Below are 22597 nucleotides of genomic sequence, written 5' to 3' on the forward strand. Positions count from 1 at the left end.
TCGGTTCAGGGTCCTTCACTGAGGTGAGGGAGGTGCAGGCAGGAAGGAGCAGCTCCTGGAGGGTTTGGACGCCAGTGGCCGCCAGCTGGGGTAGTCTGGTCTCTGGAGACAGGACCAGCATCTCCACAAACAGCCCCTGAGCGCTCCCCAGCGGGGAGAGCTGATGCCTTCCCAAGGCAGGGCGGCCAGGCAGGGTTTGTGCCACAGCGGAAACACGGGTGAGTGCGCGGCTGTCAGACTCTGTCCTATGTGCCCCAGAATCTAGCCTCCAGGTCCCCCCGGGAGAACCCCAGGGCAACTCGGGCCCTCAGCACACGCGCACACATGCGCGTGGGCCACCCAAAGATGCTGGGAAGACCCCTGCGGGACCCTGAGGGGCAGGCACGTTAGGCTCTGGGGCTCATCTCACTCACCTGAGGATCCGATCAGAGCTGGAGCTACTCTTGGAAGGGTCTCCCGTCTGCGGCTGTTGCTTCTCATGAGATTTGGCCAATTTTTCAGCAGCAGCAATGGGACAGCCAGACAAACTGGAGAAAGGTGGAGGTCAGCTAAGGACTGTCTTCCACAGCGCAGAGTACTAACCACTATACGATCACGGCAAGGACTGTCTTCCAGACCCAGACCTGTCCAAGCCAGGAGCTCGCCAACACCACCCAGAGCCCAGGAAGTCTCCTGTCTCTCTTGCTCTGTCCTCGAGCCCTCAGAGTAGCTGTGCACGTCGCTTTCCGTTTGGGGAAACCCTCAGCAATGACAGGGAAGACAGAGCAGACCCTAAATGCCTTCACAGCTCGAGGCGGGTCTGGGCAGTGGGCCTGCCCTTCTCTCACTGCCGACCAGAGCGGAGCCCTCGGGACCTGTCTCTGGCTCGTGCTCCGTCGGCCGACCCATCACGGCCAATGGGGAGTCCCAAGGCCACGCAGCCACACACGCCAGGTGCTGACCCTGGAGGCCAGGCCCCTCCCCGGCAACTACCTGATCTAAGACACCGTGGGAGCAACCTCAGCTGTCAGCATCGGGCTGGCCGGCTGCTGCCCAAGGGATGGCCACAGCCCCACTCAGGAGCGTGGCCTCTTCTCAGGGAAGTGCAGCCGCCTTTGCAAGGACACAGCCAGTCACAGCCACACTACAAGGCGCTCCACGTGGGGAGTGCGGTCACCTCTCACGGTGTAGGATGGCAGACCGCAGAACCCCAAGGGCACCCCAGGAGTATCGGGTCTGCCTGGGCCACAGCCCCCACACTCTAGCCTGGACCTCGGTCCTGGCGGGTGGAGGCCTCCCAAGAGAGCCTCACCTGGCTCTCCCCAAGGTCAGGAGGCCTCTCTGGGGGGCACACACCCATCCCTCCAGCACCCTCTGGTGTCTCAGGACCACTCCCATAGGGACCACACCTCAGGGTGTCATTCCGACCCCCCACCAAGAGGCCTGCCCTGAGCTTGCACCCATCCCAGGCCGGGGCACACACACGAGGCCCAGCCTGCCCCCCCACCGGCCCCCCACGCCCAGCTCAACCTGAGTACCTTCTGTGAGTGTTGCGGTTGCTATTCACGTGGCCTTGGCCGGTGCAGCCGGGGGTGGGGCACTTGAGCACGTTCTCGTGCATGGCCAAGACTGCGAGAGAGCCAGAGGGAGGGACACGCTGAGCACGGCCAAGGAAGACGGAGGGGCCCCATGTGAGGTCTGCAACCTTGTGGGAGGGTGGCAGCTGAGAGCAGCAGCCGGCAGGGCCCGCCGGCCTCAGCCCAATCCAGCTGCACTCCCTCCCACCGTGGCCCCGGCCTCCCTGGGGCGGAAGCCAACTTGCCCTCAAAGCCCCCGGTGGTTCTATGATTTGCCTTTGAGACTCCTGTTCGCAATTACTGCCTCTAGGCTGGAAGTGAGGACAGGCCTTCTCCTCTGCCCGTCGGAGGACAGGCAACTGGCTGTCTCCTCACAGGCCTCCTGGGGCCCTGGCATGGGGCTGAGGTCTCAAGGCAGGTGACAGGGCATGCCGCACATCCCCAGCCTCGTAGGGTTTGAGTTGGGGCATCTGGACAGAGCCGGTCCAAAGGGACAGGGCCCTGGGTGACCCCTCCTCCACAGGAATACCATCCAAGCAACAGAGATGGTCTGAATTGTGCACAGCTACTCACTCTCCGGGGGGATCCTGTCCTTGTGGGGGCAGCCAGACAGGCTTCGATGGTGAGGGTACAGCCCTGTGACGTGGCCGGTGCCATCACAGCCTGGAGTCGGACACTTGATCTCACGCTTCTCAGCTCTTGAGGGATCTAAACACACAAGATGCATCAGATCGTGCAGGGAGAAAACTGCATGGTGGGTGGCGAGTGGGGAGGGGGATGGGACAGCCACGCTCCTTCCTTCACGTGCAGAGCAGAGTGGCCGGACTGCCCAGCTGCCTGGGAGGGACCGGGGCTGCATCATTCTGGGGACAGTGGCCCACACTGGCCGTCCTCATGGAAAACCCTCCCATGTAACAGGATGGGCAGCGTGATCAGGAGGACGCAGGTGGCAGCTGGCGCCCTCCCTGTCCACCCCTGCTGACACTGTGGGAGCCTGTTGCCTTCAGCGCTGGGGCATGCCTCCAGAGCCCCTGAGCCTAGAGCTCCAGCCTCTGCACAGAGAGGTGAAAAGTGGAACTAGTTCCTTGCCGGGGGAGGACAAAGACGTTAACTTGCCAAAAGCCGCACAACTGATAAAGGCATGGACAGAAATTTCAACTCAAATCTCAGTTGCTGAACTCAAGTCTAGGCTCTGTGGGCCAGGAGATGTCCCTATAGGATGTAGGGGCCAGAAGGAAACACTTGTCAGGACACAATGATCCCCAGAGCATAGCTGATGTCCCAGAGAAATTTCTGGGTGCAGCCCTCCCCTCCAGGAGAAGCAGAGGTCACACAACCACACCCAGAATGCCTCCCCCGGGCAAGGCAGAAACCCGGGGGAGCTCTGAAGTGCAGGGCCCCAGGCTCTGCATCTCCACGTTCAAATGAGCAGGAAACTGGACGTCTACCAACCCAGCAGGCAGGGTTGTCCCCAACCCATCCCCCATGCCTGCTTCCAGAACTCGGGCTCTATCTGGGGCTCGGGCTGCATCCGACCCTTGGTGTGAGCCCTGTCTCGCCCCTGCCCGGTGCTTCCGCTCGGCCATCTTCCTCACCCTGAGGCTCCGTCCCCTGGGTCCATGCCCTCAACTCCAACCCTGAAGGCAGGTCCACTAGTGTCCATTCCCACAGGTCTGAGTCACCCTAACACCTGGGCTGTGGCCATCACTCAGCCGGTGTCCCCCAGCCATACACGGTGTGCCCAGCCATATACATCTCTGCCCTGATCCGTGAGCCCCAAGCCCACTGCCCGCAGACTGACACTCTACGCAGCTCCGACTCCCTAAATTTGGGTCTTCTTGCACCTGCGTCCCCTGAAGCCCCTGCCAGTCTGAATCCGAGCTCTCGAGCAGCTGTCCCCACATCTGTGCCACCCTGAAAGGTGACAGGTCTCCTCCAGGTTGAAACAACGTCCTCATCTGGGTCCCCTCAGCTGTGTCCCTCAGCGTCTGCCCCCAGCTCATCTCATCGAGATTCCCTAGGAAATCTGTGCCCTGTGTCCCTACTTACCTACCAACTGGGGCTCCCCAGAGCTCACTCAATGTCTCTACGACCCAGCTGTGTCCGCCCAGGGCCTGCCTGTGTCTCTCCATGACCACGGCCAGCCCCCAAGCTGCGGCTGAGCTGCTGGAGCCAGCTGACTGCCCCTCCTAGCCTCCGCTTTCCACCCCAGGAGCTCTGCTGCTCTCTCTGATCGCCCCACAAGGGCAGTGTGAGCCCATTCCCTGCATCTGTGGCCAGACTGTAGTTATGTGTATGTGTGCCCTTTGTTGGCACCTGTCAGCCCTGCCTCCAGCCCGTAAGGCCCTCCACTCTGGACATACCTGTCCCTCAGCCTGCCTCTTCATGCCCAGTGGGGATGGTGGGGGAACGGGCGCTACCCAGCCCTGGCAGGGGGTGGGGGGGCAGGGAGTGGGGGAGGGAGGACAGGAGGGTGTGTGGGCCCGGCCGCCAGCCCTACCTTTGCTACAGTAGCTCTTCCGGGCATCCAGGGGCCTCACTGCCTTCCCGGGCTCCCCGGGGCCCAGCTGGCCCTGCTCGGTGGGCGGGCAGCCGGGCTCACAGACGGCTTGTACCTGCTCAGCCTTTAGGGCAATAGCCTGCTCCAGGAGACCCAAGTTCCCACGTGTCATCACGTCGTACATCTCCGACACATCGGTGACCGCGGACTTCTGGGAGCGCGCGTCTTCGTCCCGGCCGTCGTCGGAGCGCTCCTCCCCCAGGACGGGGTACTCGGGCTTCGGGCTGGGCGAGGCCAGCGGCTGGGCTTCAGGGACCTTCTGGCCGGGGCCGAGGGGGGCATCGTCCTGGCAGATGACCTCAGGAGCGGCCTCCTCCTCCTCCTCCTCCTCCTCCTCCTCCTCTTCTTCCTCCTCTTCCTCCTCCTCCTCTTCCTCCTCCTCCTCCTCCTCTTCCTCCTCTTCTTCCTCCTCCTCTTCCTCCTCCTCCTCCTCCTCTTCCTCCTCTTCCTCCTCCTCCTCTTCCTCCTCCTCGTTACCCAGAGCGACTTTCCTCTTGCTGGACTCCTCACTGGCCACACCCTCCACGGCCTGGGGACCGAGCTCCTGGGGACGCTCCCTGGTGGCTCCCACCACCTGCTCTGCATCCTCTGGCCTGAGGAACACGTCCTTCTCCTCCTCGTCGCTGGTGGCCCCTTCCTCAGCCTCCTCCTGCACCAGGTGCACAACACCAGGGCCCGGCTTGGCCACCTGGCCCAAGTCCTCCCCAACTAGGGTCTCTACAGCGATTTGGCCCAGGTTGAGGAGAGAAGTGGCAATGATCTCCTGGTAGCTGCTGTAGCCGCCCTTGGCGGGGCCCGCAGAGCTGCCGACAGGCTTGGATCCGAAGTGGGACTTGACAGGGCTCCTTCCTGCACAGAATCAGAAACATGTGGAAAGAGCCTAAGGAGCGCCCTGCCCAACCGCCTGGGGAGCCCGACACCCCCAGAGAGGGGAAGGTGGTCGGGCATGCCTGCCCCTGTGCTGGGCCGCAGACGCGCGGTGAACTTATCTGAGGAGGAGAAGGGGTCACTGCTTCTTCTGAAGCTGGGACACTCTCCGATACTTGTTACTAACAGCCCCTCCCTTTAAGGCTACTTTCTCAAATCGGGTAAACCTGCATTTCATAAAATGGCACTTAATACAACAGATTCTAAAATTTGCTTCGTAAACACAAAGGAGAAAAGTAATTTATGTTTTTAAAAGACCCACGTGTACACATCTTAAGTGCCATGACCTTGCTGTGGTGAAGGCTCCCCACACACCGGCCCCGGGTGTGGGCGCCTATTCCGGGGGGCCCGCTGGGGCTGCTGCCCAAACCCCAAATGCCCTCCTCTGTAAGAAAGCTGGCAAGCTAGTGCTTTCTCCCTAGAGCCCATTGGGCCACACAGCACTGCAAAGACGACCAGAGAACCCCCCCAGGAGCGAGGTGAGCGTGAGGGCACTCGCTGAGAGTTGGCTCCACAATGAAGTAGAAATGCCGACTCGGACCGTGCGAGGCCAGAAGACTCAAGCACCTTGCTGTTCTGGGGGTTCAGGACCTCAGGTCCCAGTCCCACTCCCAGGACTGACGTCTGCCAGGCTGGGGGGGCGCATGGACACTTCCCTCCGGGACCCAGAGCCACTTTCACACCAGCATTTGCCGACGTCTGGGCCTCCCCCACTGGGAAGAATGCTCGGCAGGAATCCCTTCGGGTCCCCATCCTACCCCAGGCTTCCCTGGACACCCCCACAGTCTCACCTGACGCCCAGCAGACCTCCGCCCTACCCCCAGCTGCCCTTCCCTGGAGCCAGGGGGAGGGGATCTCTCTGAGCCCCCTTCCCCCCTTCCCCCACGACCCGAGGCACAGCCCACGCCCATCTGTCCATCCATCTCTCTCTCTCTCTCTCTCACACACACACACACACACACACATCCACACACACACACGCACGCACACCCACAGCATTCCCAGAGATGTGCCCACAGGCCCCTCCAACGCCCTGCTCCGGCCCCTCTCCAGGAAACCCCGACAAATGTCAGGACAAGACCTCGCTTGTTCTCAGGAAGGGCTTCCTCGGCGGCGCTTTCACTGCCTCGGAGTGGGGCCCCCTCCCCACTCGCAGGCTGTGATTCTCCAGGGCCACACTAAGCGCCCTTTATTTCGGGGGAGAAAGAGCCACAAAGCACCTTCAGCTGGCTCGGGACGATGAATCTCCTCCTGTCCTGGCAGTTCAGCCTCGTCCTCCTCCGGAGTTCCTTCCGATTCATCGGAGACAGAGGCGTCCTTCACCTCGGGGTCCTCGCTGCCGTCGGTGTCCGCGCCGCAGCCCTCGTCCAGCGCCAGCTTCAGGGGCCGGGACTTCCGTGTGGGCGCCAGGTGCTCGGCCGGCGCGCCCTCCAGCTTCCTCTTCTTGGCCAGCGGGCAGCTCTGCGAACTGGGGGGAAGGGGACCAGGGCCGCCCTGTCGAGGCTCTCTGGGACCCACCCGCCCACACTCCACCCTCGGCAGCCGCGTTCCCTGTGGTGAAAGCTCGTCTTCGCCCTCAGCTAAAAGCCCCACATTCAGGACAGGCAGGTTGATGTACTTAAGTTTTCTGTGAATTAAAAACTCACGTGCTTTAAACTGCGCTTCATTCTTCTCTCAAGCCCTAACCTCAGTGGCCCCGTCCACGGCACGCGCCCTGCGGGGCTGAGGCGGGCACTGGCCCTCTGTCGGTCCCCGCCCACTTCCTCCCACCGGGCAGGCCATCGGGTGCCCAGGCCTTTCCTCTCCACCTCCAGACCCTGCACACCCTCCCTCACTGCAGCCGAGCTGACAGCAGCCACGACCAGGCGGCAGCTCACTGAGGCCACCCTCGTGGATGGCAGGTCCGCTGTGAACTCCCTCCCAACACCCTCCTCTGGCCCCCAGCAGAGAGGCCGCGGCATGACGCGCCACAGCCGTGTTGGCCTCAGCAGCTACAGGCACAGATGGAAGGTTCTAGATCTACAAAAGGGCCCAGAGAGGGCAAGGGGCTCCGGAACCCCGCAGTCCCACTGCTCTCCAGGAGCCCCCTTACCTGCGGTGTCTGGAGTACTTGCCCCGGATGTGTCCTGAGCCTGTGCATCCTGGGGTGGGGCAGCTGGAGGGAGAGAAGCAGAGGTGGTCACACGGGGAAGGACCTGCCCGCCCCAGACCCTTCCCCGGGAGCAGGAGACTGTCTCCAAACAGTGCATCTCAGAATGGCTGCTTGCAGTTCACTAAAAATTAATGAAATAACTCACCCCATTTAAGTAAACGAATGACTCATTACAATTTTATGAGTGTGTTTAATTAAAGGTCTGCATGTATGAGATCAAGACTTCCGATGTCGGTGTCTCCTAGATGGCTTCTCTTCTCTGTGCATGAGTCTTTCCCACTGACGGCAAACTGCTGCCGGCTTCCCAGCAGCCAAGAAACAGGGTGCTCTGGGAAGCCCCCAGAACCAGCACCTGAGGCAAAGCCGGCCATCACTGTGCTCTGAGGCCCGCAGCCTGGTGCAGACAGGTGAGGCCAGGAGGGCCTATGACCCGGGGCTGACCCGTAGACGTGTAAGGGGGAGGGTTTGGAGGGAAGGGGGCTGCTGGGCCTCATGCACCCTGGGGCCAGCAAGTGCACGGGGAGGAAGGCAAGGCACTCAGGAGTCCCTCCCCCCGCCACTGTCATCTGTCGCCCTACGGAACCAAACCATGGAAAGCTCTGGAAACGTCAGATCATGGGCATGGGGCCTACCACCCAGCCCAGTTTGCCTGGAGTCAGCCCTGTTCAAGGCCGGGATCCCATGGGCTGCGGCGCACATCCACAGACCGCAGACAGCAAGAAGCAGACATGCCCTCCTGTTCCGGAGTGGCAAGCCAACGTCCCGAGAAGTGGGAGAAGGCATTGAAGGTCACCCCGGGGAGGCTGAGCCCGAGCTCCTCCAGGGAGGGGCCGTCCCAAGAGGGGAAGCCCTTGTTTTTAACAAGCGTGGCATCAGGGGGTCTGGGCAGGCCCTCCCAGAACCTGGGAGGGAAGAACAGGGTGGGCCCCGAAAGGGACACGGCCCGCGACCTCAGTCTAGACACACCTGGTGGTTTCTAATTTGACGGATCACAGCCTAACGGCAATGCGCTGTGGGACTCCCCAGGCCACACAGGTCACCCTCGTGGGAGGGTCAGGGAGAACAAGACAGTGGACAGAGGCAAGCCCCACCCCACCTAGGAGCTCAACAGCTGCCCTCCAGGCTGAGGCGGCCAGGGCTGAGTCTCAGTTTAAAAGGAAGAAAGGAGCACGGGAGGGGGACGGACGGGGAGGGGAGGGAAGACCCCGTTTTATTGTGGATTTCCTTTCCAGACAGCCAGGACTTGCTGCCCCCGCTGTCTACTCTAAAAATCTATGCCCCACGCTTGCTTTCTCTCTCTCAAGAGCTAGCTTTGAGACTTTTCACAAAAGGTCCTTGTTACTAGGGATTTGAAGCTGAGGTCCCAATTAGCCGATTAATCACTGAGTTAATCAGGCAATTATGTGGCAGCTGCTGTGGAGTCCTGAAGGCCGCTGGCCCTGCCCCCGGATGCATCACCATCTCTGAGCCACACCTCCAGCCACCAGCTTGCCAGCGTCCTGGCCTCTAGCCCAGGGGGCAGCAGGGCAGCAGGGCAGGCGGGGAGCCCACATGTCTGGGGCAGGTGAGGACCACTGTGGGATTAGAAGCCGCAGCCCCTGCACTCTGGCTCCCCATGCAGTGGCCACAGGAGACCCAGTCAAAGCCCAGCGGCTGCCTGCCCGTCGCCTGGGCTGCACCACTCACACCATTTCCCTTACAAGCGCCCCCAGGGTGCGTGAGGCCCGGGTGAAGAAGCAGCACCAGCATCCCCCGTCTTGAGAGGAGGAGGCCGACGAAGCCAGGGTTTCTTCCTGAAGCTCCCTACTGTGGCTCCCGGAGGGCAGCAGGGACAGGAAGATAGGCAGAAGGCTTGCAGACAGCCTGCTCATGGTCCCCACTGAACAGGCTCCCGGTGAAAGCTTTGCACATCCAACCATAAGCTACAGGTGTCAAGGGAAGTCAAGGCTGAGGCCAGGAAGACCCCCAGCCGGAGCCCTGCACTCAACTACCAGCCCTGGACAGGACTGAATTCCCTCCCGCCCCCTGCAGGCAGGTGGGGCACCTCTCCATTCTCATCTGTCCCCCGGGCAGAAGCTGGCCACTGGCTCCAAGGAGGCCCTCCGGTGACGTCACAGGGTTGGGAGGGAACCCAGATGCAGGTGTGACAGATGGGCGGCTCTCCTCAAACGTGCTCCAGAGGGGGCCCAGCAGGCATCTGCAGGGGGAAGCAGGTGCTCCACCTTCCCACAGCCAACCCCTCCGACAGCCCCTCCCAGGCCGTGTGGCTGCAGGCGGGCCCAGACCAGGACACAGACGGAAGTGTCCCACAGTTCTTCCCACTCTTCACAGACGCAAAGGAAAAGCCACCAGGTCCATTTGCTTTCTCTTGGGCGCTCAGCGTTAAACCCAGGGCACAGAGAAGCAACGTGGGCTCCAGAGGCAGGAGTAGGCACTCAGAGCCCTGGCGGCTCCCGGTCAGCCTCCTGTTCAGCTCAGCTCCTAACAACGGCCATGCCACTCCCCTGAGAGCAAGCAGCCTCCTGGGGGCCTGCTCGAGTTGGGAATAAACAAACCGGGACAGGGGATGTGGGCCGAATTCTGGGACAGGGAGGCCTCTATCCCTCGTCCATGGAGCGGGTCCCACCGTAGAGCTTCCCCCTAACTCGGCTCTCCCTTCCAGTGACTTGGGCATGAGTTTATCTAATACGGTGATGTCCTGTTCCAGGTCACAGGCTCCCTGCGCTGGCACCCAAAGCATAAGCCTCACCAGGACAGGGCAGAGTCACTGGTGAGCTGGGCAGATGTGCCGGCTTGCAGCGTCTGCCCATTCTCACAGCATAAAGGTGCCCGTGTGGTTGGTGTGCCCAGCTAAGGAGCGAGAGCCACGATCCCACCACACATCACAGCCCCAGGTATAGCTCAGGCCAGCGAGCGCCCAGGAGCACAGGAGTGACCCGCACCTCCCAGGCAGGACACGGGCGTCTCTTTGGCACAGAGGACTCCACTCAGCTCCAAGAAGCCCCAAACCTCGAGGATTGTTGCTAAAACATTAGACATCAACACGTTTGTCCCTAGTTTCTCCACTAACACGGGCAACAGTCTCCCTACTGCCGAGAAAGGAGGCTGAGACCTCACAGTGAATGAAGGTGCTCACAGGACCCTCTCATGGCTGGGTCCTCTCTGAGAGCACTTCAAAACAATACTATCTTCAGAGTCATTTCTGTTCTATTTCAAAATTAGGAGAGAAAGGTCTTTGGATCTGCCTTCGCAAGTCACTCCATAACTTTATCTGTTGCCCAAATTAGCTGCTGTGACCAAAACCCAGAGCTTCCTTGATTCCCGTGACCAGCCTCCTCCCCTTCACGGTCTGAAGAGGTTGTTGCTGAGCATCACACGCCAGAGGAAGTGACACCTCCTCCTGGAGGCCTTCTCTCCCCTGGAGCCTCGGGCCACCCATCCAGGGAGCACATTCTGTGGACCTTTCCCCAGTCTGGTTTGGTAGCCTTCCCACTCTCTCCCCGTGAGCTGGGCTGGGGCCTGGGGTGGTACGCGTATGACCCAGCTCTTCTGGTCAAATTTCAGTCCTCCAAGCCTCAGTTTCCCCACTTCCCACACAGGGTGAAAACAGCAGCAGCCGTGTCTCCTGAGAGCTAGACTAGGCCGGGCAGCCAACGCAGAGTCTGTCGCAAGCCTGGGCCTCCAGTCCCTTCCCTTCTGTCCTCAGCTCACAGCCTCAAAGGTTAGAGGGACGCTGCCCACTCCGGGGTCTTCTCAGCGTCCTGATTGGCAAACCAGCCATCAGCCACTCTGGTGAGAAATGAGACAGCCCCGGCCCCAGACTTGTTCCGTTCGGTAAGATTCTTTCCCCCTAAGCTCCGGACATGTGCAGTGACGTGGAAAGTCTGCTCCAGGCTGGGGGTTGGGCAGGGCAGGGACAGCACGGACCCTCAGAAACTGGAATGTTCTGTGTGTCCCCCGCTGGGAGTCCAGAAGGTCACAGAAACCTCACTGAGGTGTGGTTGTCGCCCTTGGCCCTTCTGCATGGGCACGGCGCCCCACCAACATGGCCAGGGGCTGGGGGCTGGGGGCTCTGTGGGAATGAGGGTGGGCCTGGAGCCTTTCTGTCCCCCAAGGACAAGCCTCTGGCAGGTTAGCGCAGCTGCAGTCCAAACCCAGCTCCGTCTCATGGGGAATTTGTGGCCATTAAAGGGGGCCCCTGACACCCCTTGACATTCTGGGACCATCCATGAGCACCACTTCCCTTTCCCCTTTCCTGTCAGAGCCAGGACACCTGGCACTGCCCCTCCTCAGGAAACAGGGGGGTCTGAGGGCTGGTTTTCTTTGTTGGAAACTGAACATCACCAGCCCTGTCTAAGCAAAACAGCACTGAGGGCCCAGGCCCACTGAGTTTGAAGTTCCAAGGTCGTGTGGGTGGTTCTGAGACAGCCCTGACGCACGGGACTAGGGGGGCTTCCTCTCTGGCCATCCCAGGGGCCAATCCCAGGACAGAAGCCAGCAGGTGGGGGCAAGTCGACCTGGCCCCTCCTGCTTGGACCTGGCAAATCCCTGCTGTGGGCTGTCCTCTCTTCCTCCTCAGGATGCCCCTCCCGGTAAGCCCTGACCTAGAATCTGGAAATTCACAGAGCTCAGCCAGCGCAAGATCACCAGCGCACCAACCACGCTCGGCGCCTGGAGTCTGTGGATGGCTGGGGACCTCACAGGCCTTTCCTCATCTCTGCCCAATGGGGCCTCTGGCCAGCAGATGCACAACCCTTCCTGAGAGCCCCTAGTGACACCTTGCTGCTGGCTGGGGGCCACGGGGACAGGCGGGCCTGGTGGTGACCACAGGTCAGCACAGCTCTGCCCCTGTGCCAAGGCTGACTGCGTGGTGGGGTCAGGACAGAGGCGGGAGAGAGCAGAGGCAAGCGGAAGATAGCGGGACTCGTGGCAAGGAGGAGCGGGGTCCCGGGGGGCGGTTGAGCCATCCAAAGTGCCCCGTGTGGGACAGTGGGGTGTTCGGGGTCACGGGCATGGGCAATGCTGGGTGCTAGCAGAAAGCCTTTCTTACCTGAGGTCGGCACTTGTGGGCTCTGGGGGCACTGGGTGAGAGAAAGAGAGAAACAGGGAAACACATATGGCAGTCCGAACTAAAAAGGCACAAACGGAAAAGAAGCGGAGACAATCCCAGCGAGAAGGGAACCCCATCCCTCCCTGACCTCCTAGAATGTGTGGCGGGACCAGGGGGGCGAGCTGCCGCCCCCCCCCCATGCTTTCCCCAGATCTCCCCACGAGACGTTGTTGGCCTTACAGAGGGGTCAGGCATCCCAACCAGTCCCTGCTCTCCAAGCCTTCAGCACCAGGACAGTGTCTCTTTCTCAAATTGCCATGGGAAGTCAGCTTCCAACAGGAAACTTGACCCAGCAGAGAAGCCTGGGCGGAGAGAACCAAGCAGCTGGTCCCTGGTGATGGGGCCACACTGGGCAACAGTGCATCGGGGTCTAGCTGAGCAGCTCACATGGGAAGCTCGGCGCTCTGGCCCCTCCCCACACCAGACGTGCAGCCCCGGCCCAGTGTGTACTTAGGGAGTCAGGGAGGTGAGCCAGCCAAAGGCCCCCCCACCCCCTGCCAGCTCAATCTGACAAGCCCCCCCACCCCCCACCATGTCCTCCTGCACTAGGACTGACCTCCCAGGAGGGCAGGAGGCTGTCACAGAAGCCTGGAAGCATTCTAGCTCCAAACAGAAAGGTCTCCTGAAGGACCTTGGCCTTCCGCACTCTGTGGGGCCATCTACCTGCTCACCCACACCCCAGGCCGTTTGGTCTGGACCCCACCGCAGGCCTCACAGGCTCCAGACACCATGGACAGACCCCAAGTGCTCAGCATCAGGGGAGGAGCCTCCCAGGGCCTGGCCACCAATGTGGGCTTCTGCTTTCCTGAGCAACGTAGTGTCTTTACTTTAGGACCTGGAATTCACAGCCACACTGGGCTGGGGGGGGGGTGCACTCACCTCGGAGGGCCTTGGAGCGCGTGCGAGCCCGTTTATCCTCATTTTCTAAGCTCATCTGCAAGCAAAAACAACTGGGGTGTTTATGGAGGCCAAGCCCAGGACCTCCCCTCTGGAGGGCCGCACAGGGCCCCAGCTCTTCTGGTTGCGGAGAGCCTGTGACACAGCCAGACAAGGGGTAGGCTCGCAGGAAGAGAAGACCTGAGACCCAGGCCAGCAAGCGTGGGGCAGGGGTTTCAGTGGGGAAACCCCAGCTCCCGGCCCGGCAGTCAGCCCTCCCACTGCCCTCCACAGGAACCTCCAGCAGGAGCCCTTGCCCCATCTGCCGGATGCTTGTGGACAGTAGGGCTCCCAGCACACGGGCTCCTGACCAGTCTGGGGAGCTCCACCCCTGCTCACTTGGGCATCACAACCGGTCCCCCACTGGACCCCAGAGCCCAGCTTCCCACAGGCGTGAGGGCCCCAACACACTGGGGTCACCCTCTTAGAAACAGATGGCGGGGACTGGAACGGGTCTCCACAAAGCGTCCAGAAAATGAATTACTTCGATTTCTACCGTGTGCCATCCTGGAGGGAGCCCAGGGACCAGTGGCCTGACCCAGGGACAGGACGTGCTCACTGAGGGTGTGTCCCCAGAAGTTGGGCACCAGCACCCAGTGGGGACAGAGAGCACGTCAGGCACAGTGACGTGATAGCAACCATACTACAAATGTAAAAGGATGCGTGACACGGATTTTAATATACAAAACCTTACCTGACCTGACCATTGTCACTTCAACAGTAATCCGTAGAAAAGCCTCTGAGTGGGAGGCTGTTTTGTGCTAACTCGCAGAGACCCTGCATGTCTGCTGGACTCACAGCACCTCTGAGTCAGGCCCATGGCCCCCATGCTGGAGACTGTGGCTCTAGAGGTGGGAGCCAGCTTCAGGCAAGAACACAGGCCGAGGGGCCACGTGGTCAGGACCCACAGGCCACCCTCCCAGGGATGTCCCTTCTCCCAGGAGTGGGTGAGTGGGTCCTCCTGAGGGGGCAGGGCACCCTGCACAGTGCAGACCCCTCACCACTCTGACTGCCCCATCTGAGCCCATCAGTGCACCCCCACTTTCCCCGACCCTGCCTAATCCCCATGGGGAACATGGTCCACATGGTCCTGTCGGGGAGTCGAGCAAGAGCCCTCAGGAGGGTGAAGCCAGGGTACAAGCATCATGGAGAAGCCCAAGGAGGGGATCTTCCCAGGGCCATAGGTCCTCACGTAGAATCTTGGACGGATGTCACCCATGACACATCTGGCCAGACAGGTAGTGACGAGGTAGGAGGTGGGTGGGACAGTGGAAATGTCCCTTGTCTCTGAGGTGGGGGGCCAGGGGCCTCTATCTGGCAGGAGGTGTCCCATGAGCCCCACCGGCCTCACTACCTGTCCCTGTGGTCGGGAAGGGGACAGAGTGATGCCACCTGTCCCCAGGCCACAACCAAGGCTTGTCAAAGGCAAGGCCAAACAGCAGAAGGGAGAAAGGAAGGGTGACAGACTCAGGCTTCCAAGCCTGGAGGCCCTCAAGAGGAAAGCCTGAGCTCTGAGGTACGGAGTCCCCTCGCAGGAGGGAAGGAATCCCCCCAGTTAGGAAGATGAAATCTGTAAAGTGAGCCTCCCCACAGGCAGTGGTCACACACAACATTTTATGTGATTTGTTAAGGACCAGAACTCAAACCCGGGCGTGATCCACGCAGCTGCGGGCCCAGGTGGCAGAGCCGGCGTCCGGAGCCCCTGGGCCAGTGACAGCTCTCCGGCAGCATGGAACGGAATCACTATAATCTCTATTTTTAAAGCAGAGGCTCCCCACGGGCCAATGACTCACATATAAAGTGAAGAGAGGAGCAGGTGTCAAAGGGACTTCATTACATCACGAGCCTTCAACTGTCATCTGCGCAGAGCCCAAGCGCACCCCTCCAATGCCGGCTGCACAATGGAGCTCACGCGTCTGATGGCTGGCGCCGGCTTTCAGCTGAAATGCAATCGGCAGCCTTCTTTCTATTGTTTTTTTCTTTTTCTTTTTCTTTCTTTTTTTTTTTTTTTTTTTTTTTTTTGTCAGTTTTCCCAGGGAAATTGGCAATCATTCTGCTAGGTTAAAGCATGCCTTGGCAATTCGGATTTCCTGCAGATAAATTATTCAAGAGCAGAGAACAGAAAGGGCTGCAGGGGCGCGACTGGGCGCTCCCACTGATGCAGCGCAGAGCTGGGACACTCACTCTGCCGAGCACCTTTCCATCTGCGATTTATCTGCGTCAGATGGCCAGTGAGTGAGAAGTTCTCTTCAGTGCGTGTAGCTTTGATTCTAAAAGGAAAGAAGGAGCCCAGTCCAGGAGGAAACACAGGTTAGCTCTTTAACACGAGATGAGTCTGTGAGCGGGTGACAAGGGACATCGGCGACGGAGCAGGGAGACTCTGACTTCTGGGCTGTTGGGAAGTAGTGGCGGTGGCTGCCTCAGAGCATCTGGGCAAACACACGATGAAACCAGCTCCGTTCCGCATCCTTGTTCTCCTTCCCAGAGAGCGGAGCACTCTGCCAAGGTGCGCTCTCCGCTCGCCCCCACCCCGTGTTGTAGATAGAGACCAAGGCCCCGGCGTGAGCGCCACAGGGGTTCAGGCCACCGCACCGCACCACAGGTATCGCACTGCCTGGCTTCCTGGCAGCCCCCCAGGGCCTTCTGTCCCTAACCACACCAAGACAGGTCCCTCATCGGCACAAAGACTGACGCTTCTGACGTTTTACGGATTTACTTAAAGGACCCTCGCTTTTTCCAAACACAACCCAATCACTTCTCTGCTTTTGCACGACCCAGAGAGGACTGACTGACCTTACACCTGGAGGGTGAAAAGGCCCCTTGTCACAGCCAGGCTGGCCTCAATGCCCATGTTCTCTGTGGGGCAGGGATCTCTCTCAGGAGCGCCCTCTGTGCTGTGTCTGTGAGCCACCTCCGTCCTGCCGCCAGAAGCCCGTCTTACAGCTTCCCTGTGCCCCTCACAGCACCACTGCACTCTAATTAATATTTCACGAGTTCTGTCTTCAGCAGGAAAAGTATGGAGAGGGGAGTCATTTACGGATGCAAACACTTCCCTTTGCCACAGCCACGAACCAGAGACTTGTCTCTTCAGCCCTCCTTTTAACTGGCTCTGTTAGTGCCATGTGACGGGTCTCACTTAGGAGCTGTTACTATTTTGTTCTGTTTTGCGTTTTTTCAAAAGGTCAAGATTCATCACAGAAGCTCTTTTTAAATACAAAAGGTTCCCACAACACCCAAGACCAGCTCCTTTTCGAACCCATCTGCGGAGCACCCTTGCCAAAACTGGGTTCCCTAAGTGGGACATTTACAAACTCGGGGACCAAAAAAGAAATGCCCTAATTATGCAGCCTTGAAACCCATAGATTTGTCTGAATTCTCAGAAACACACTCAGAAGCCAGGAAGACGGCAGAGAAGACAGATTCTCGGCGTCCGACAACCTGCAGCTGAGATTTCTCGCGAGGTGCTCCATGAGGCCCAACAGACTCTATGCCAATCTTTGCCTTTACCCTCCAAGGCCAGGTCTGCCCCCGACCCCCCACCCTCCCCAAGTCAGGGACGTCCGTCGTGGTGTCTGGAGGCCCCTTCCCCCTCTGTCGTGCACTCTCCCTCCCTCTCTCACATCTCGGGGCTCTTCCCAGGCCCTCACAGATCCTCTCCTGTGCCATGTCCCTGCTCTTCTGCACGGACAACTAAGAGTGGGACAAAGAACAGAATTCATGCTGAGGTTGTCCTGGCCTCAGCAGCCAGACCACGGGGACCGCACCCCAGGGGAGAGGGTGGGAGTGAGGAGGCTCAGGGAGTCAGTGAGGGCCTGAGGGTCTTAGGGCTGATGGCCTCCAAGTGGGAGGTGCTCCAGCCCTGGGAAGCAGGAAGCATCCCTGGGTGGCCTGGGCCTCCCGTTTCCCACCCTCTCCCACTCAGGCTCCACTCTGTGCCCGTGTGTCTCCCGCGTGGTCCTCATCTCAGTGTGAAACAAGCCCATCCAGTCATGTTTTCAAGATCACCACCCCTCCTACAGAGTTTCATTCACTGCTCAGTACGCGTCATGTAAGGATGGACAGACAGATGGTGATCCTGGGCAATGTCTCTGAGGTCCTGGAACTGGGGAACACGGCCAGGAGCAATCAGAAGGGGCTGAACAAGTACCAGAGCCTGAAGCTAGGTGGGGGTTCCAGACCCCTGACCATGGGGGACATTCATCCCAGCCCTGGGCTGGAGGAAAAAGAGGTTAGGGCTCCATTTTATTTAGAATGTGTCCCAGGGGATGCCTGGGTGACTCAGTGGTTAAGCGTCTGGCTTCCGCTCAGGTCATGATCCCAGGGTCTTGGGATCGAGCCCCGCATCAGACTCCCTGCTCAGCGTGGAGCCTGCTTCTCCCTCTCCCATCCCCCTGCCTGTGTTCCCTCTCTCGCTGTGTGTGTGTCTCATTCTGTGTCAAATAAATAAAGAAAAGGGAAAAAAGATAAATCTTAAAAAGGAAAAAAGAGAGTGTTCCAACAGCTAGCATAGCTGGAAAATTAGAATGAACCTAGGACATTTTTTTAAATCCATAGGATTCTAAGGATTGTAGAGTTCCTGTGGGCAAGTTTCAGTGTTTTCCCTCCTAGAAGACCTAGACAAAGAGAGGGGGCATCCACTGACTCCCAGGAGACCACACGCAAACCTGCCTAGAAGGAAGGATGACATGGGATGAGGAAGCAGAGGAACATAGCAGGAGTGGCAGGGAACTGGCTGTGACCCACCATGCTGGCTGCAGCAGCGTCGGCCAGGGTCCATTTTCTCCGAGAGAGGGAAGGGGTGAGGGAGAAGCAGCCATCTGGGTTTGTTTGATTCTCTGAAGTGTGAGCAGGGGCAATGCCCACTCGCACAGCACCACTAGGAAGCCCTTCCATAGACCCATGTTCCCACCACTGAAGGGTTTAGGCCCAGCCTTCAAGGGTGCTCCTTGCTGCCTCTCCCCACCAAGCATTCCGGTGGAACCCTTCAGAGCCCCCATCCCCAGTCCCATATACTGTCTACTTACACAACCTCACTGGTTCCCAGTTTTTGAACATGCACCTGCAAACCTGGTCAAGGTCAGCCTGAAGGGCAGCCTTCTTCTTCAAAGACATACAAGTTCTACCACCTCAGGAACCCTCCGCACACATTCCGCTTTCCATTCCCTGCTCCATGAGGCTAAACCGCATGCCCACACACCTGACTCCCGACCGCGGCCGCCACGGCACCCCTGGCTCCTTGAAATGATAGTCCTGCCCCCTCTGGGGGGAGTCCGACTGTGTCTCTGAAGTTCTGCTGACATTCCACCCACTGCTCGGCCCACTGGCAATGGAATAGAGCTTCTCCCTGATTTGTAGAAAGGACACCCCAGAGAGTATTATTTAACACATGTCTTGGGAGAGGTTTTCCTAACATCTCTGAGCAGGGGATTAGGGCTCACTCCAACCCCAAATTGAAAATGATAGTTCTATCGAGACAAACAAAGAAATAACAAAAACCCAGACTCTAAACCGTAGAGAACAAACTGGTGGTTGCCAGAGGAAATGCGGTTGGGGGCACGGGCGAGACCGGTCATGGGGTGAAGAGCACATTTATCGTGATGAGCACTGAGTAATGCATAGAATTGTTGAATCACTCTACTGTACACCTGAAATTAATATAACACTATGTTCATTGTATTGGAAATTAAAATCTAATTAATAAATGTTTATTTTTTTAAAGATTTTATTTACTTATTTGACAGAGAGAGAGGTCACAAGTAGGCAGAGAGGCAGGCACGGGGTGGGGGTGTGGAGCAGGCTCCGGCTGAGCAGAGAGCCCGATGCGGGGCTCGATTCCAGGACCCTGACATCACGACCCAAGCCTAAGGCAGAGGCTCAACCCACTGAGCCACCCAGGCGCCCCTAATTAATGAATTTTTTAAAATTATAGCTGTAGGGACACCTGGGTGGCTCAGTTGGTTGAGCATCCGACCCTTGGCTTTGGCTCAAGTCATGGTCTCAGGGTCCTGAGTTGGAGCCCTGAGTTGAGCCCCATGCTCAGCAGGGGGTCTGCTTGAGGTTCTCTCTCTCTCTCTCTCTCTCTCTCCCTGCCTCTGCTCCTCCCCCGCTCACATGCACTCTCTCCTTCGCTCTCACTCCCTCAAACAAATAAATAAATCTTTCTTTTGAAATTGCAGCTGTGTGGTAGACACCCTGATACAACATCTCTATGTCAGGTCCCTCTGTTTGAAACTCCAACATAAATGGGATTTCTACCCGAGGATAGGAGTGTAGTCACACCCAGTGAAGCAGGCCAGAAAGGTCATGCACAGTGGCCCCCCCTCCCTTGTCAGGAAGAAGGACTGCTAGACCTCCATGCAGTCAGCCTTCTCCTGGATTCGTATCTGGACTCCTCCTTTGAATATTACATGATTGGAGCCCCAGTGCTTCATTCTTAAGGTCAAGAAGTGATTTAAGGACCTACCATCAATGCCTACTTCTTTTCTTCTTAAGTTAAAAAATAAAAATAAACAGCTCAATGCCCCGCACTTTCCCCAAGCCCACATCGGTCTCGGCTCAGCCCTTCTCCGCCCACCTCTGAGCTGTCCGCATGCCTGGTGCTGAACCCGAGGCCGACCGCCGGCCGTGACTACTACACTCCCACCACCCTCCAGACACAGAGGTCCACATCAACAAGCCCCCATAGAAAGTCAGCCCACCCTGGCTATGTGATGTTCTGCTCTCCCGTGGCCACCACTACCTCCTGCTTTGGACTTCCCTAGCCTGCTCAGTGAGCTCATACCACTGGGGCCAGCCCTGCAGTCCTTCTGGAAACCCACCCTGTCAAAGGCACATCCTCCCTCCTTCTCCGACCTCTTAGTGTCTCTGCTCAGAACAGTAACTCAGGCCCTATCTGCCGAAACTAGAAGGAAGACTGTAACAGAGCAGTTGTTGCCAGGAAAGCCTGATCATGGACCACCAGGCTGCTCACAGCCGGCGCTCTACATCACACACCTCCAACAATGGTCAAGACATGTCATCCAGAGCTCCTAATCTCAGTCTGAACGCTCAACACTGGGAAGAGATGAGTGAGGCATTTGCACCAAGGTGTAAATTTAAGATGGGAAACAAAAACTCAGTCATCAAGATAAACAGTTTAGTGACGGTTTCAAAATATCAAAATTAATGCCAAAAATCTATTGATTTTTAAATCATAATAAAGATAGGATCGGTACTACTGACTTTTCCTTTTGCCTCAGGCTCCAACATGGTAGAACGCCAACAAGCCTACAAGAATAAAAGTGGGAGTGGAGGGACACCTGGGTGGCTCAGTGGATTAAGCCTCTGCCTTCGGCTCAGGTCATGATCTCGAGGTCCTGGGATCGAGCCCCGCATCAGGCTCTCTGCTCAGCCGGAAGCCTGCTTCCTCCTCTCTCTGCCTGCCTCTCTGCCTACTTGTGATTCCTTTCTGTCAAATAAATAAATAAAATCTTTAAAAAAAAAAAGTGGGAGTGAAGGTGCTTAACAAGGTGCCAGGAGACGCCCATTAGAAAGTATATTCTAGTCACCAGGTTCAAAGGGAACTACAAACATCCTCAAATAATCTTGCTGCCTCAACCTTTCTAGCCCTTCCTGTCCACACCCAGGGCCATCACATCTGGATGGCCATGCCCTGCGTCAGGGCTAGGATCCTTGATGAGGACCATCTCCATGTGAAGAAAATGGAGACAGGACTCTGAGGTCTGGAAAGGAATGCCCAAAAGCTTGTTGTCACCTTTCCCTCCACCTCTGAAGGTCACCAGACCCTGGGAAGCCAGCCTCACCCAGAGTGCATCCTGGGAAGTTTAGAATTGGAGGCTTGGTGTGGCTGTAAGCACATGGCATACCCCGGGTTTGAAGCATTTCTGGCGAGGCACGGAGCCTGAGACACCTCCAGCAGTGAGACCCAAGCAGGTATGAGCAGGCGTGTGTCATTTGCCTCCACTTGAGAAGATGGAAATAAACAAGGCCGACAGACCTCAGGAGCTCCTGCAACAAAGTCTCCTAGCGATCCTCGGTCTGTCCGGCGGGGAACAGCTCCGGAGGCAGCCCAGGTGTCACCAGACCCAGAGCAGGGACTTGGCCTGAGGTCTTCTTTGAAGTTTGCCATGACCAGATCGCTGATGGTCTACCCCCCAATTAACCTTCTATCTGCTCAAGAGTAATGGTGGCCAGACAGAAAGTCACCTCCATGCCTCATGCCTGGAAGAGAGAAGGACCCCTGCCCAGACCCTGGTCGGGGAGCCCGTGGCAGGAAAGCGGCTGCCTTCCAAGCGCCTCACCTTGCCGTGTCTGCCCAGGAGGAGCCTCGAGGTCCTGCAGTTGCTGGCTTTGTCTCCTTGTGTCCACCTCTGACTCAGCAGCTCACCCCGGAACTCATTTTCTGAGGGGTCAGAAAAAGAAAGCTTAATGAAGGCAGCTCAGTGTGGTGGAAGGGACATGGGAAACTTGGACTGCTCTTTTCCACAGCATTTATGCAATCCCCCTTTCTGGAATCACCAGAAGGATGTGCAAGGTCGTGGTCCTGTGTCGGTTCCAGAGACAAGGGCCAGGAGCTCTCTGAGGAAAACTGGTCTCCGATTGGGATGCTCCTCAGAGGCCCCCAGCATCCCGTGCCCCTGCTCTGTCTTCCGAGAACCTGCCTCAGAGTGGGTGTGGTTTCCACTAACAGCTGCCGCAGCAGGGGGCTGGCGCAAGTGGGGGGCACTTGGCCTCCACCTCTGCCCTGGTCCCCGCCATCTTTCCTTCCCCTGTTTTCGTCCCTCTCCAGGGCAATGTCTCCAGTTAATATTTAATTCCACACATAAATTCACATGTCTGAGCAGAGGCTGAAGGCATCAGCTGGACATGACAAAGAAATGCCTATTCCCTGCACGGCACTCCCTGTTTCCATGACAACTAGCTTTCTACCACGGTGGCGTTTCAAGGAAGGTCATTAAGTACCAACAATAAAAACAGGAAATGAGTGTTCCTGCGCTGCGCTCTCTGCTCCTCTTGAGACAGTGAGTTTGAGCCCTGTTGCAGGTAGGTCAGCACTGGCCGTCATTCGTGCTTCTGACACGCACTCCAAAGGCAGTTTCCCTAAAATTCCACCACTCCTGCCCCAGGCAGCCCTGTGGCTCCGGCCAGAGCATCCTCTCGTCTGAAAATGTCTCTATCCCATTAAAGGGCCTCCTGTGACCTCAAGGAGCACAAACACAGAGGGAAACAGATTGGTAGTCAAGGAGATGGCCTAATGCAAGGTCTTCAAACGAATGAGTAAAAACACCGGGATTTGACACCTACTGTGTGCACCTACTGTGTGCCTCCCTCTCACTGAGCTTTGAGTCCCCTGCAGG

General features: G+C 58.2%; 1 protein-coding gene across 6 annotated transcripts in view; it reads right to left on the reverse strand.

Moving 5' to 3' along the window:
- The window catches only part of MYT1 (myelin transcription factor 1), a 64826-nt gene that overhangs the window by 24138 nt on the left and 18091 nt on the right, over positions 1-22597 (reverse strand). For 4 of the 6 annotated variants that reach the window (XM_059133727.1, XM_059133731.1, XM_059133726.1 and 1 more), the window contains exons 2-10: positions 21542-21642; positions 13185-13239; positions 12246-12276; positions 7136-7198; positions 6264-6511; positions 4057-4965; positions 2130-2264; positions 1518-1608; positions 414-527 (exon numbers count right to left, since the gene is read on the reverse strand). In XM_059133727.1, the coding sequence (XP_058989710.1) occupies positions 414-527; positions 1518-1608; positions 2130-2264; positions 4057-4965; positions 6264-6511; positions 7136-7198; positions 12246-12276; positions 13185-13239 (1646 nt within the window). In that variant the 5' untranslated portion in view covers positions 21542-21642. Of the gene's footprint in view, positions 1-413; positions 528-1517; positions 1609-2129; positions 2265-4056; positions 4966-6263; positions 6512-7135; positions 7199-12245; positions 12277-13184; positions 13240-15034; positions 15132-21541; positions 21643-22597 lie in introns of those variants that run through there. The other 2 variants (XM_059133728.1, XM_059133729.1) reach the window with 2 other exon arrangements.

Source organism: Mustela lutreola, chromosome 9, assembly GCF_030435805.1.
Source record: "Mustela lutreola isolate mMusLut2 chromosome 9, mMusLut2.pri, whole genome shotgun sequence".
Classification (NCBI taxonomy): Eukaryota; Metazoa; Chordata; class Mammalia; order Carnivora; family Mustelidae; genus Mustela; species Mustela lutreola.